Genomic DNA, 16,936 nt, shown 5'->3' on the forward strand with positions numbered 1-16,936 from the left:
ATTCTGGTTTTATAAAGATGTGCTATCACATCTATGACATCTTAATTTATAAGGGCAAAGGTGATGTTTACAGGTTAATAAAGTCTCGGGAGTAGAAGTCTGCTATCCATAGTAATTAATTTTAGAAGAAATTAAAATCAAACAAAAACTGTCAGATGCAATATTGGTTCATATTGTAGACACTTTGGGTTTTTGGGAAATATCTTTAAATATATACAATAATCTAATAACTTTTCTTTAGATACACTATCGCAGGTACAAAAGATGTTGCACTGTTACAAGCTGACAGCTATCCTAACTAAATGGAGGGATAAAGCAAGACTTAAGTATAAAAAGAGAGAAGATGAGCTGGTACGGTATCTTGGAAACTTAGTATTTTTAGAAATTTAATTTTGGTGTTACATTGATGTGGCTTCAGATAATGATGCTATGTGTGGAAAGTACTAAAATCCTGAATATTACATACTTTTGGTGGGGTCTTTATTCTTGTAATTTAATAATTTAAATTTCACGTCAGCTACCAAGAATATTTTCTAATAAATTCTGTTGTTTCAACTATGAACACTGAGAAAAATCATTTCAACATTTTGTTTAAAGTTATTGATAAAGACTAAGAATTTTGCTCAAGCAAGTGATTAGATGGGTATAGATATCTAAAATGGAAGAGAAACTATTTGTTGTGATAAAGACTGAATAGCTTTTTTCTAGGTAAGATTAAATTGTTTATTCTTTTTCAACATTTAATGTAATAAATTATAATTTTAATATCAAATAATTTTAAAAATTACTAAATTACTAAAATTAAAGGATCATTCTTAACTGGGACACCTCCCCCCCCCCAGCAATTAAAGCAATTAATTTTTTAAATATTGATTTATTTTTGAGAGAGAGAGAAACAGAGTGCGAATGAAGAAGGAAGGAGGGGCAGAGAGAGAGGAGACACAGAATCTGAAGCAGGCTCCAGGCTCTAAGCTGTCAGTACAGAGCCTGAGGCAGGGTTCAAACCCAGGAAGGAACTGAGATCATAACCTGAGCCGAAGTCAGACGCCCACCCGAATGAGCCACCCAGGTGCCTCCAGGAATTAAAACAATTAAAATAGAGGATCCAAGGAAATTCCTCCAAACCTGAAAATATCTCTAGTTTGCTTAAGCTATTAGTAAATTACTATTTAACGTTGTTTTAGTAAGCACAGTAACTATTAGGATCAGACAGAAAAATGCTGAAATTTTTTTAGCTATATTATTCAGTAGGTAATATTTTATCAATAGTCTTTGAAATACAAAGTTGGAATAAATAGGAAAGAGAAAGATAAGAAGTTAAACTTCCTGTTTTGTCATTGCCTGGTGGAGCACAGGATCAATGCCTCCCACCGCTAACTAGTTCAGATGTTGAGACTGATGATACTACATACGTCCCGAGAGGGCATGAAAAGATTTATTGCTTACATAATCCTTGAAACAGTGCTAGAGCCTGCAAAGGATACTGACATGCATAAAGCATATACTTGCTCTCTGGAAGTTTATTATCTGCTGGTATTGAACAGGTGTTCTTATAGGATGTCCTCTAGAATTTTGTGGAGTTCATTTTCAATGTTGCCAGTTAAACAGTTATACTTCAGGTACCACTGTTTTAATCTGCTTGTTCAGTGTTTTTCAACACTGTGTACCAAGCTAGTACTTTGACCTTGGCTCCCCCCATGCCTGATCAGTGATTGTCCAATGGTACAATAAATAACTGTACGTGACTAGTCTGCTCCTTTCACACCCCTCTAAAACTGAACATCCTTGAGGCAAAATCGTTCTCTTAATCATACACATACATTGAGTATAATGTTTTGCATGTAGTAGTTGACACAATTAATACATATAATAATGTATATTATACATAATATAGTATTATCCTTAGTACAGATGTATATTATATAGTTAATTGAGTGTTTAGAGAAAATATTTGCTTCTAGCTATGTGATTTCTTGGCCTAATAATCACTCACTTAGGAGGGTGAAGTGAAGGAGGCAGGTATATATAATAATATATATATACTATATATAATATATACTATATCATAATATGTAATAATTATATAACTATATATAATATATACTATATAATATGTAATAATTATATATTATATATAACTAATAATAATCAAAATTGTGTGTAAGATTTGTTTGCCCTTATGGCTTTTTCTTGATTATGCAGTTTTAAGGAATGTATTGAAAGTTAAAATGGGGACTTCTTGTCACAATAAATCAGGCAAGTCCCCAGATGCTTTCTTCTGTCTCTCCTTTTTTTTTTTTAATTTCTGTGCTAACTACCTCCTTTCCATGCCCCAAATATCAGTTCTATCATTACCAGAACCTCGACTCTGTGGGTTTCAGCTTCCTCATCTGAAGGAGGAGCTGGACCACATCTTCAAGGTAGTTGCCTGTGCCAATGTTGTCTTACAACTAATGGAAATGATCTCTAATGCCTTGGTGGTCCAGAGAATATTAAACATGCTATTGACAAGACAGTTTATATAACAATGATAGTAACAATAAATAGTGCTCAATTGGTGCTACCATGGTGTTGAGCACTGTGCTTTTTTTAAAAAAGTTTATTTTGAAGGAGTGAGAGAGCACATGCGCATACACAAGCCAGGGAAGGGCAGGGTGAGAGGGAGAGAGAATGGGCCCAATCCCATGAACATTTGAAATCATGGCCTGAGCTGAAATTGAGTCAGAAGCTTAACCAACTGAGCCACCCAGGTGCCCCACACTATGCTTGATATATATCATCTCATTTAACCTTTACAACAATTCCATGGAATTTATCAATTATTTTCATGGCAGATATTAAAACATGAACTTCAATTGCTAAAATGGAGAAACAACCTAAAACTCAAAGTAGCTGCTAATGGAGAATCCATTTTTCCTGAACCAAGTCTGTCTAAAGTCTCTCTTGAAGGCAATATTCCTGAATGTGACATTTCACTGTTACCCCAAAGAGCGGTCTCACAGGTTTGTATGAATTCATGTACCGTAACTAGTCATTTTCACAATGCTTATTTAAAGAGTGGTTTTATAAACCTTACATGGATGATGGAGATTTTATTTCAAAGATATACGTGTTTTTTTACAACTACATTTGGGTTAAGCTAATTTTTTTAGAGGCCATCCTTTTGGATGGCTATAAGATGAATCTGACAGTCAAAAGTGGGGAAAGTAAAGCTGTAGGAAATGTTTTTCTTTCCTTCCTCCTTCAAGTACATGTTGTCATTTAAGGTGGAACAGATTTTAGATACTCCAGTGCTCACTTTTTAATCTCCAATCCCTCCCTAATCTTTTAATCTTAACATTATTCCTCTATTCGGGGATGCAAATGGTCTTGTCTTATTGCAACTTTCAGTTAGTTAAAATATTTATACTATCTTTCTTCCTTAGATTGTGAATTCATAAAAAGAATCATGTAGTTACATCTTACAATTCATTGAATTGATCTCTGAAAAATAAACCATAATTCCAACTACTGGTTATATTCTCTCCTATTTTGATAGAAAAGTAACTTCTACTTTGTGAGGCTACCTGATAAGTGGTAGAAGTGTAAAATATCACCTCATTCTGATTGATGGCAGCTTCACATTATAAAATCCCATGTATTAAATATACCCCTCTAAATGCACAGAATCAAGCTCAAGTTATATTTGGGAACAGGTATCTATGTATCTACACCTAATCTTGCATTTTATATAAAAATTAAAAAAATTTTTTTTTACATTTATTTATTTTTGATAGACAGAAAGAGACAGCACAAGTGGGGGAGGGGCAGAGAAAGAAGGAGACACAGAATCCAAAGCAGGCTCCAGGCTCCGAACTGTCAGCACAGAGCCAGAAGCGGGGCTTGAACTCACAAACCGCAAGATCATGACCTGAGCTGAAGTCAGACGCTTAACTGACTGAGCCATACAGGCACCCCATTTTTTATTTTATATTATTATTATTATTATTAATTTTTTGCATTTTATATAGAGCATAGAATTAGGATAAGGATAGTTTTGCCCATAATTTCCTCTTTATAAATTGCCTCTGGTTTGTTTTTAAATTGGAATTCCTATAATTTTTTTTACTGGTTTGTAATAGCCCTTTATATATTGGTAATATCAACCCTTTGCCTGGAATATATTAGAGATTTCCACCCCTCCATGCTTGATGTTTGCTTTCAATTTTGTCTGTAGAGTCCTTCAATGTGAAAAATTTTAGAGCTTTCTGTAACGAAGTCTGTCATTCTTGCCCTAATTACTTTTCCTTTTGTGCCATATTAATATGTCATTCTTAGCTGTTTTCCTAAGCTATGTCACATTCTTTCTTACAGTTTATACAGCTGTTTTTTGTCTTTGAACTCCTAAGCTGTTCACTGCTAATGTTTCTCTGTTTACTTTATCAGTGGCTGTTCTAGGGTTTACGATATGCCTTTTCAATTTATCACAGATTACACCTTCACAAAATTTTCTACCACTTTATGTATAATGTTAAAACCTAAGAGTAAGCTTTCGTTTTCCTTCTCCTGTGCTTCATGCTAGTATTGCCATACATTATATTCTGAGGTATTTATAAACCGTACAATGCAATTTATTATTTTTACTTTAATAGTCAATTATATTCTCTTTCTCAAATATAAATAATCTTAAAAAATATTTTTAAAAAAGGGGCGCCTTGGTGGCTCAGTCACCCAGTCAGTTGAGCATTTGACTTCAGTTCAGGTCATGATCTCATGGTTTGTGGGTTCAAGAGCCTGGAGCCTGCTTCAATTCTCTATCTCTGTCTCTCTCTCTGCCCCTCCCCCACTTGCGTGTGCTCTCTCTCTCTCAAAAATAAACTTATAATTATTTACAAAATAGTCAATTTTATTTTACCCAGCATTTATTTACTTATTTATGTATTTATTTATTATGAGTAAAGGGCAGGGAGACCTGCCCCTAATTTGCTTTATTATTTTTTTTCTAAGTTTTTATTTAAATTCTAGTTAGTTAACATGTAGTGTAATATTGGTTTCAGGAGTAGAATTCAGTGATTCGTCACTTACATATAACACCCAGTGCTCATCCAAACAAGTATCCTCCTCAATGCCCATCACCCATTTAACCTATCCCCCACCCACCTCCCTCCATCCACCCTGTTTGTTTTCTATCATTAAGAGTCTCTTGGGGCACCTGAGTGGCTCAGTTGGTTAAGCATCCAACTTCAGCTCAGGTCATGATCTCACTGCTTGTAAGTTCGAGCCCCGCATTGGGCTCTGTGCTGACAGCTTGGAGCCTGGAGCCTGCTTCAGATTCTGACTCTGTCTCTCTGGCGCTCTCTCTCTCTCTCTCTCAAATATAAATAAGAAACACTAAAAAAATGTTTTTAAGTGTCTTATGCTTTGCTTCTCTCTTCTTTTTTTTCCCCCTCTTCTTACATGTTTATCTGTTTGTTTCCTAAATGCCACACATGAGTGAAATCATATGGTGTTTATCTTTCTCTGATTTACTTCACTTAGCATAATACTCTCTAGCTTCATCCACGTTGTTGCAAATGGCAACATTTCATTTTCATTTCATATACCACATTTTCTTTATCCATTTGTCACTTGATGGACACTTGAGCTCTTTTCATAGTTTAGCTATTGTTGATATAGAATATATTTATTATTTTGTTGTTTTCTTATTGAAGTATTATTAGTGTACAGTGTTATATTAGTTTCAGGTGTATAATATGATGATTCAATGGTTCTATACATTACTCAGTGCTCATCACAATTAGTGTGCTCTTAACCTGCTTTGTTTCACCCACCCCTCCACTCATCTCTCCTCTGGCAGTCATTAGCTTGTTTTTTTTGTTTTGGTTGTCTTTTTTTTCTTTGTTCATTTGCTTTGTTTCTTAAATTCCACATGAGTGAAATCATAATGATATTTGCATTTCTATAACTTATTTCACTTAGCATCATACCCCCTAAGTCTATCCATTTGTTGCAAATGCCAAGATCCATTCTTCTTTATGGCTGAGTAATATTCCATTGTGTATATATATGTGTATATATATATATGTGTGTGTGTGTGTATATATATATGTATATATACATATATAGGTATATATACATATATGTATACACATATATAGTATATATATCTATATATGTGTATATGTGTATATATATATATGTGTGTGTATATATACACACATACATATATATATACACACTACCTCTTCTTTGGGTTTTTTCCCATATCTTGGTTGTTGTAAATAAAGCTAAAATAAACACAGGGATGCATTTATCCCTTTGAATTAGTGTTTTAATTTTCTTTGGGTAAATACCCAGTAGTGAAATTACCAGATCATACAGTCATTCTATTTTTAATTTTTTAAGGAACTCCGTACTGTTTTCCACAGTGGCTGTACCAGTTTGCATTCCTACCAACAGTGCATGAGGGTTCCAAGATTTGTTGTTTCTTGTGTTTTTTATTTTAGCCATTCTGACATGTGTGAAGTGATATCTTATTGTGGTTTTGATTTGCATTTCCCTGATGATTAGTGATGCTGAACATCATTTCATGTGTCTGTTGGCTATCTGGATGTCTTCTTTGGAGAAATGTCTGTTCATGTCTCTGTCCATTTTTAAATCAGATTATTTGTGTTTTTGATGTTGAGTTGTATAAATTCTTATACTTTGGATATTAAGCCCTTATTGGATATGCCATTTGTAAATATCTTCTCCCATTGAATAGGTTGCCTTGCCATTTTATTGATGGTTTCCTTCACTGTGGGAAAAGCTTTTTATTTTAGTATATTCCAATAGTTTAATTTTGTTTTTGTTTCCCTTGTCTGAGGAGACATATCTAGAAAAATGCTTCCTTGGCCAATGTCAAAGAAATTAATGCCTATGTTTTCTTCTAGGAGTTTTATAGTTTCGGGTCTCACATTTAGGTCTTTAATCCATTTTGAATTTATTTTTGTCTATGGTGTAAGAAAGTGGTCCAGTTTCATTCTTTGGGTATAGCTGTCAGTTTTCCCAATACCATTTGTGGAAGAGACTGTCTTTTGCCCATTGTATACCCTTCTGTCCTTTGTGGTAGATTAACTGACCATATAAGTGTGGATTTATTTCTGGACTCTGTATTCTGTTTCCTTGATCTATGTGTCTGTTTTTGTGCCAGTACCATACTGTTTTATTACTATAGCTATACAATATATCTTGAAATTTAGGATTGTGATATCTCTAAGTTTGTTCTTTTTCAAGTCTGCTTTGGCTATTTGGCACCTTTTGTAGTTCCATACAGATTTTAGGGTTACTTGTTCCAGTTCTGTGAAAAATGCTCTTGGTGTTCTGATAGTGATTGCATTAAATCTTTAGATTGTTTTAGGTAGTATGGACATTTTAACAATATTGATTCTTCCAGTCCATGAGCATGGAATATCTTTCTATTTGTTTATGTAATCATCAACTTCTTTCATCAGTGTTTTATAGTTTTTGGAGTAGAGGTCTTTGACTTTGTTGATTTATTCCTAGGTATTTTATTCTTTTTGATGCAACTGTAAATGGGATTGTTTTTAAAAAATCTTTCTGCTATTTCATTAATGTATAGAAATGCAGATTTCTGTATGTTAATTTTGCATCTTGTGACTTTATTGAATTTGTTTACTAGTACTAGTAGTTTTTAGGTGGAATCTTGGGTTTTCTGTATATAGTATCATGTCATGTAGAAGGAAAGAAATAATAAAGATTAGAGAAGAAATAAATGAAATTGAGACTAAAAAAAAAAAAGCAATAGAAAAGATCAATAAAAGTAAGAGCCGGTTCTTTGAAGGGATAAACCTTTCACCAGACTTGTCAAGAAAAGACAGAGGACTAAAATAAAATCAGAAATGAAGGAGGAGAGGTAATGACCAACACCACAGAAGAGAACATTGTGAAAAATTGTATGTCAACAAATTGGACAACCTAGAAGAAGAGGATAAATTCCTAGGCATATATAACCTTTCAAAACTGAAACAGGAAAAAATATAGAAAATTTGAACAGACTGGTTATGAGCAATGAAATAGAATCAGCAATTTAAAACTTCCAATAAACAAAGTCTAGGACCAGATGGCTTCAGAGGTGAGTTCTACCTAACATTTAAAAAAGTATTAATGCCCAAACTGAGATACCACCTCATGTGGGTCAGAGTGGCTAAAATGAACACATAAGAAGAATATAGATGCTGGAGAGGATGTGGAGAAGCAGGAACCCTCTTGCACTGTTGGTGGGAATGCAAACTGGTGCAGGTGCTCTGGAAAACAGTGTGGAGGTTCCTCAAAAAATTAAAAATAGATCTACTCTGTGACCCAGCAATACCACTGGTAGGAATATACCCAAGGGATACAGGGGTGCTGATGCAAAGGGGCACTTGTACCCCAATGTTTAGAGCAGCACTTTCAACAATAGCCAAATTATGGACAGAGCCTAAATGTCCATCAACTGACGAATGGATAAAGAAGATGTGGTTTATATATACAATGGAATACTACTTGGCAATGAGAAAGAATGAAATCTGGCCATTTGTAGCAACATGGATGCAACTGGAGAGTGTTATGCTAAGTGAAATAAGTCAGGCAGAGAAAGACAGATACCATATGTTTTCACTCATATGTGGATCCTGAGAAACTCAACAGAAGACCAGGGGGGAGGGGGAGGCGGGGGAAAAAAAGTTACAGAGAGGGAAGGAGACAAACCATAAGAGACTCTTAAATACTGAGAACAAACTGAAGGTTGATGGGGGCTGGGGGGAGGGGAAAGTGGGTGATGGGCATTGAGGAGAGCACCTGTTGGGATGAGCACTGGATGTTGTATGGAAACCAATTTGACAATAAATTTCAAATAAATAAATAAATAAATAAATAAATAAATAAATAAATGTTAATGCTTGTTTTCAAACTATTTCAAAAAATACAAGAGAGGTGCCTGGGTGGCTCAGGTGGTTAAACATCCAATTTTTGATTTTGGCTCAGGTTATGATCTCACAGTTTGTGAGACTGAGTCCCATGATGGACTTCGCACTGATAACATTGAACCTGCTTGGGATTCTCTCCCTCTCTCTCTGTCCCTCTCCTGCTCATGCTCTCTTTCTCTCTCTCAAAATAAATAAATAAACATTAAAACAAAGTAGTAGAGGAAGGAAAGCTTCCAAATTCATCCTACAAGGCCAGCATTACCCTGATAACAAAACCAGACAAAGACACTACAAAAAAAGAAAACTATAGGCCAATATCTCTGATAAATATAGATACAAAAATCCTCAATAAAATATTAGCAAACCAAATCCAACAATACATTAAAAAACATTCTCCATTATCAACAGGAATTTATTCCAGGATGCATGGGTGGTTCAATATTTACAATCAATCAACATGACACATCACATCAACAAAAGAAAGGATAGGGGGCACCTGGGTGGCTCAGTCAGTTAAGCATCCGACTTTGGCTCAGGTCATGATCTCACGGTTTGTGGGTTTGAGCCCCACATTGGGTTCTCTGTTGTCAGTGCAGGGCCTGCTTCACATCCTCTGTCCCCTCTCTCTCTGCCCTTCCCCTGCTCTCTCTCTCTTTCAAAAATGAAAAAAAACATTTAAAAAAAGGATAAAAACCATATGATCATTGCAATAATTGCAGAAAAAGCATTTGACAACAACATCCATTCATGATAAAAACCCTTAACAAAGTCGATTTAGAAGGAATATACCTCAATCTAATAAAGACCATCTATGAAAAGCCCACAGCAAACATCATATTCGATGGTTAGAAACTATGAACTTTTCTTCTAAGCTCAAGAACAAGACGAGGATGTTAATTCTTACCACCTTTATTCAACGTACTACTGGAAGTCCTAGCTACAGCAATCAGACAAAAGAAAAGGCCTCCAGATTGGTAAGGAAGAAGTCAAGTCTTTTCAATACATTTTTTACTTTAATAATCTGAAGCTTACAGAAAAGTTGCCAGTACTATACAAAGAACTCTTTTTCCTAAACACTTCGAAAATAAGTTGCTGACATGATACTTCATCACCACTGACTGCTGTTGGTTTATTTCCTGTAAACAAGATCATTTACTTATGGTCAGTTATCAAAATCCTCAAACCCAATTCAGGTTTCTTCCATTGTCTCATTAATGCAAAAGGATCTACTGTAGCAACTGGTTGCCACATCTCCTTACCCTCCTTACCCTCTGAGGGGTTGCAACTGCCCCTTGGTCTTTCTTTAATTTTCATGACCTTGACATGAAGATTAGGTCGGTTTTATTATGGAATATCTCTTAATTTGAGCTTGTTTTATGTTTCCTCAAGAATACATTCAGGTTATTCGTTTTCATTAGAAATACCACTGGGGCACCTGTGTGGCTCAGTCGGGTTAAGCGTCTGACTTCGGCTCAGGTCATGATCTCACGGTCCATGAGTTTGAGCCCCACATCGGGCTCTGTGCTGATAGCTCAGAGCCTGGAGCCTGCTTCAGATTCTGTGTCTCCCTCTCTCTCTGACCCTCCCTCATTCATTCTCTGTCTCTCTCTGTCTCAAAAATAAATAAACATTAAAAAAAAAATTAGAAATACCACAGACATCGTGCTGTGCTCTTCTCATTGTATCATATCAGTGACAGGATTTGGATTTGTCTATGACATTCACTTTGGTCACTTGGTTAAAAAGTGGTGTCTATCAGGGGCGCCTGGGTGGCTTAATTAGTTAAGTGTCTGACTTCCTCTTTGGTCATGATCTCATGGTTTGTGAGTTTGAGCCCCACATCAGGCTCTGCACAGTCAGACATTTATTACCTTCCAAAACTGAATTAGGAAAAAAAATAGAAAATTTGCTTTGGATTCTCTGCCTCTCCCTCTCTCTCTCCCCCTCCCCCACTTGCTCTCTCTCAAAATAAACAAATAAACTTAAAAAAAAAAGTGGTGTCTATCAGGCTTCTCCAATTCAATCACACCCTTTGTGATTGATATGCATTTTGTGGGTAATTACTTTAAAATTATATAAATATTCCTGTTTGCTTATTGATAGCAGTATGGACTCATGGTGCTCTGTTTTAGTCACGGGTTACAATCCATTACTATCCCTATTTATTTTGGTGCTCAAATTGTCCTAGATTCAGACGAATTCAAGTTGCCTTCCATGTCCTTTTGACATATAACCAGCTCCTTCGGTATACTTTCTTACTTTATAGCACAGCATGATATCCCAGGCTCATCTCACACTTTCCCTGCCCCACCTCAGATGAGTTATTTCTCCATGAGTCCTTAAATCCTTCTTAATGGAAATTGTACATAGAAACCAAGATTAGAGCACTACGTGTATTCTTTGCCATTGCTGTGTCACTTCTCCCATGTCTTCGCAGTAGACAGAGTGGGAGACTATAATAGGTACATGCAAGTACACATTTATTTCCATGTCAACATACTTCTACATACCCAAACTTATTGCACATGGATACTTCCAGTTTTAATTTTGCACCACAGAGCTCATTCTAGTTCTTCTTCCATATTTGCAATGTCCTTCTCCACCAGTGAGAATCCTAGCCTTCATTTATTTTTTATTTTTCTTTTTTCTTTTTTTTTAACTACTTATTTATTTTTGAGAGAGAGAGCATGAGCGAGGGAGGGGCAGAAAGAGAGGGAACAGAGGATCCGAGGTGGGCTCTGCCCTGACCGCACAGAGCCTGACACGGGGCTCGAACTCACAAACCTTGAGATCATGACCTGACACTCAACCCACTGAGCCACTCAGGCGCCCCCTAGCTTTCATTATTCTTAATATATTTACTTATTTGATCACTCCCCCTGTGTGTAACCATTCATACAGGTTGCTGCCACCATTACCTCCCTTCTTCATCCTGCTTAGGCTTTGACATTCCTTGCCAGGCCACCCTCTTATGAAGAGGCCCTCCTCACACAGCTTGGGCTCTGACGCCATGTGTCAGTTGCCTTTCTTCCTGTGTATTTTCCTCACTAACTTTGTTTGGGCTGACACACACTATCCTGAGTGCCTTCCTATGTAGATGCCCTCCTTATCCTACTCAGGTTCTGACAATGCACGTGTAGGCTGCCCTTTTTGGGGATGCCCTCCTTACACTGCATAGGTCCCGTCACCCCATGCCATCCCTCCACACATAGGCATGCTCCACATTGCGCTTGGCCTCCGGTGTTTTACACTAGGTTTTCCTTCCTTGGTTTACCTTCCTTGACCTACGCAGGCTCTGACATCCCACCCTAGCTTCTTCTCATTAGGAACACCATCCCCATCCCTCTTAGACTTCAACATTCTGGAATATCCTTCCACATGGATGGAGGCCCTTCTCACCCTGCTTATTCTCTGACTGTCTGCACTGGGCAGATGTCCCCTCATTGAGCTTCATCTCCCTTGGGCTGCAACATCGTAGAGTGAGCCATGCTTCTTCACTTTTGCCTTCCCTTTTCCACTTGGGCTTGAACATTCCACTCTGAGCCATTCTTTCTTATGAACACCCTCCTCACCCATCTTGGGCTCCCTAACCCTGTGCAAGGTTGTCCACTGAGTGGATACTCTCCTTTATGTACCCTAGTTCTGATACCCTGCTTTGGGCCAAAAGAGTTCCTCTGCACCCTCACTCTGGCATGGATGTCTACTTTGCTTAGGCAACTTAATGTTTTCCTGCAGGTCATTGAATTCCTATTCCTATTTTATTTTACTTTATTTTATTTTATTTTATTTTATTTTATTTTATTTTATTTTATTTTTTATTTTTTAAATGAAATTTATTGTCAAATTGGTTTCCATACAACACCCAGTGCTCATCCCAACAGGTGCCCTCCTCAGTACCCATCACCCACTTTCCCCTACCCCCCACCCCCCATCAACCCTCAGTTTATTCTCAGCATTTAAGAGTCTTTTATGGTTTGCCTCCTTCCTTCTCTGGAACATTTTTTTTCCCCCTTCTCCTCCCCCCTGGTCTTCTGTTGAGTTTCTCAGGATCCACATATGAGTGAAAACATATGGTATCTGTCTTTCTCTGCCTGACTTATTTCACTTAGCATAACACTCTCCAGTTCCATCCACATTGCAACAAATGGCCAGAGTTCATTCTTTCTTATCGTATTCATTTTTTAAATTTAAGTTTCTGTTGTTTAGGCCACCTAGTGTATAATATTTTGCTATAGCAGTCTGAGCAAACGAATACAATTCTTTTCATTTTTTTTATTATAAATCCCCCACTTCGTTGCCCCTCACCTCACTTTCTGTCCTTCTTCAATGAGAAAAATATATATGCCCTCAGGTAGGATGGCATAATTCCTCACCACGTTCCTCAGTCCTGTTTTCCTGATCTATTTGTCCTTTTTCAAATATACCATGCATACCCACCTTTGTTTCCTTTTCTGTTCTCAGGGGTGTTGCCTATGTCATGTACAGTATTTATTTCAGATGCTTTTCTTTAATTTCTGCCAGAGGTGATGATGCAATCTTATTTTCAAATCATTATCAATATCAGTTTTGAGTCAATGAGGAGTAGTTGACAGAAAGCTGCATAATTAGCTGTATAACTTCAAATACATGACAGTTTCTCAACATAATTTCTGTTGCCTCCTAACCAAGGCACTCAATGGTCCGTCCAAACTGAATCTTTCTTGACATCTAGGACTATGTTTATTCATGTTTCCTGATTTATAAGCATCCAGAAATATTTATCAAGTGAGTGAATTTATCATTTAAGAAATTATCATATGCTGGGGCACCTGGGTGGCTCAGTCGGCTGAGCCCCCGACTTTGGCTCAGGTCATGATCTCACGGTCTGAGTTCGAGCCCTGCGTCAGGCCCTGTGCTGACAGCTCAGAGCTGGAGCCAGCTCAGAGCCTGGAGATTCTGTGTCTCCCTCTCTCTCTGCCCCTTCCCTGCTTGTACTCTCTCTCTCTCTCAAAAAATAAATAAACATTGAAAAAAATTAAGAAATTATCATATGCTGTCCCAATTCAAGGTTAAGAAAGAAGGTACAGATCTATAATAAAAGCACCAATATTTTCCCCAGGCCATTTCTTTTGTCTGTGAAAGCCAATTCTCCAAACAATTATTGACGAGTAGGCATAAAAGGTAAGCTTTTAATAACTACAGAAATATCGTTGATTGAAACAGAACAGAAAGGAGATCAAGTTTTGAAATATCTTTAGGCTCCACATTTTTTCAAGAACGCACCATCTTTTTATGGGCCTCCATATAGACAATTTAAGGCAAGAATAAAAAATGTTAACGCTATAGTTTCGGAAGCTTATTGATTGATTGCAGACTCTTCAGGAGACCTCCAAGTAGCTATTTTAAACAAGGCATTCAGGTTTAGTAATTATCTAAGCTGTGAGCTAGTACTGCCTTCACCTACCAATATAAGAAAGCATGGCAGATGGTGGGGCTTAAAGAAATAAGGTCTTATTTGTTTCCTATAACAGAGAGTCCGGAGGAAGGCAATCCAGGTGTGGTCTTCCACAATGCCAATAAAAATAGAATCTTTCTATCATTTCATTCCACAGTCCTTAGCATCTTCTTGCTTACTGTCTCATGGTTGCAATATGGCTACTCCACCTCCAACCATATTTTTACTTATCAGGCCTGAAGAAGGAGGAAAATCATAGTGCTAGCAGGGGAAAACGTTGGCCTATTTCGTTTTAGTAGGAAAGCGAAGTTTCCCCAAGACCCCACAGTTAAGACCTTCACTGGTGTATTTTAGGCTAGAACTTTGTCACTAGGCCATGTTTAACTGCAAGATTGCTAGTCAGGAGGGGACTTTGAGTGGGGATTGGGTGAGTTACAACAGATAAGAAGCAAGCAAATCTTTAAGAAGTCAGTATATGATTGCTGCAAAGGAATTCTGGTTTAATGCTCTTCCCTCTCCCAACTCAAAGAGGCCCAAAATGCCAACTGATAAAGAACCACAGCACCCGGTGTTAGCAAACCATCTCATAAAGTGATCCAGGGCCTAACAGAGACTTGTACCTGGAAATTTCAACACTTATGATGAGCTATGAACTTGTATGTTTTCTCATAAAAGTGTTTTGGTTTGATAATACAGTGGTTACAAGTTCAGGCTCAGGACTCAGGAGAACTGGGCTCCCATCTTTCCTCATCAATTACTAGCAACACGACCCTAGGCAATATCAGCCCTCTTGGCCCTTGATCTCTAAAACTTCCCTGCTGTCATCTCTCCAACTAAATTCTGAATTTATGGAAAAGAGTTCACGTTGGATTAATTGAAGTTTTAGGACAATGGGAGCCATTGCCAGTTTTTGCATTTAACAGGTTACTTTCTGGTATCATGTCATGGGTTGTGATCAGGCTTGCTATCCGTTCTTCCACCCTGATTCCCACCCCTACTCCCATGTGGAATGATGGAGAGCCTTTGGGAATCAGAGTTATGAAGTCTGCCAGAGTACTCAAACCATAGCATGATCTAGAAAAAAGAATGTAGAGATTTCTCTGTTGAGCTTTTATGTTTTTCAGGACCTGTGGACCTAAGAAATTAAATGACATCCCCAAAGCCAGACAACTACAAAACTGAGATCAGAATCTGATTTTGCTAATTCTTGTCTAAAATTATAACCTCTATTCTGTTTTTTCTTCTTGGAGAATTCTAAAGAAACGTAATATGTATATTTTACTTATGAGACAAAAAAAGGAATGGAATTTACCATTTACCTCTGTTTGGTTACATTCCCCTTAAAAATATATGAGTAATATTTTTCTTTTCCAAATGACTAAATCTTCATACAACACGAAAGTACAGAATTATTCTTGGTTATTCTCAAATTTTTTCCCAATCAAATAAATTGTCAAGAATGTCTATTAAAAGTGCAAAGGCATTAAATGAGTGAATTTATATAATAGTGGAACACTGGAAATTAATGATTCTAAGACTCATGTTTTGAACAGGTGGGTTTAAGCTTATTAATGCTACAGATTTGCAAAGCTAATTTTTTACATCATGGTTTAAAACGCCATCTAATTTGGTGACTAATTTGGTCAGCCAATTCTCAGGGACTTGAGGAGCAAAGATGTAAAAACATGAAAAGGTAATGTGAGTTGGATCTAACTTTATTTAAAGCCTTTGAAAGTGTTGGTTTTTAAAATAAGTTGATATTTGTACAATTTAGCTTGCCTAATGTTTTGAAGAAATAATTGAAAACAGCAATCTGGAATGACATACAATTTGAACTTACTTGGAAAATACACTTATACTGCAGGCCTGCCTTTTAGGTTCAGTTAAATCAACCCATGAAAACAGGTCAGGTTCTGTTTTATAACAATTTTCCTTCGTATCATTTACCCACTGGGAAAGTCTGCTTACAGATGGTAGGGATCATATACTATCACTCAAATTCAGATCTAGTGGGAGGGTTGGCTCAGACCATTTTCCATGAAAATATAAGGTTTTTCCTTTTCTTCCCCGCCCCCCCCCCCTTTTTGGCATGTGTGTAGTTTGGCAAGCAATACAGAGAAAAGCCTTGTACTTGATGAATTTGGAAAGTCTAACTAATATATAGTTAGGCAATGCATTTGTCTTAAAATATAAAATTGCGGGGCGCCTGGGTGGCGCAGTCGGTTAAGCGTCCGACTTCAGCCAGGTCACGATCTTGCGGTCTGTGAGTTCGAGCCCCGCGTCAGGCTCTGGGCTGATGGCTCGGAGCCTGGAGCCTGTTTCCGATTCTGTGTCTCCCTCTCTCTCTGCCCCTCCCCCGTTCATGCTCTGTCTCTCTCTGTCCCAAAAATAAATAAAAAACGTTGAAAAAAAAAAATTAAAAAAAAAAAATAAAATTGCTTGATTAGTTTAACAATATAAATGGTGTCTTGGGGCTACCTTTCATTTTAAATAACTATTTTTGTTTGTTTGTAAAAGATAATAGCATGTGGACTTGCAGAGTTTTAAAATCACCTTC

At 37.0% G+C, this 16,936-nt stretch overlaps 1 protein-coding gene across 4 annotated transcripts in view; it reads left to right on the forward strand.

Annotated features, from left to right (window-relative positions):
• Positions 1-16,936, forward strand: part of FBXL13 (F-box and leucine rich repeat protein 13) — a 205,949-nt gene that overhangs the window by 36,297 nt on the left and 152,716 nt on the right. For 3 of the 4 annotated variants that reach the window (XM_015538250.2, XM_042964976.1, XM_042964984.1), the window contains exons 6-7: positions 242-351; positions 2,835-3,002. In XM_015538250.2, coding sequence (XP_015393736.2) covers positions 242-351; positions 2,835-3,002 — 278 coding nt within the window. The remainder of the gene's footprint in view (positions 1-241; positions 352-2,834; positions 3,003-16,936) is intronic. The other variant, XM_042964988.1, reaches the window with a different exon arrangement.

This window comes from Panthera tigris, chromosome A2 (genome assembly GCF_018350195.1).
Source record: "Panthera tigris isolate Pti1 chromosome A2, P.tigris_Pti1_mat1.1, whole genome shotgun sequence".
NCBI classification, from domain to species: Eukaryota; Metazoa; Chordata; class Mammalia; order Carnivora; family Felidae; genus Panthera; species Panthera tigris.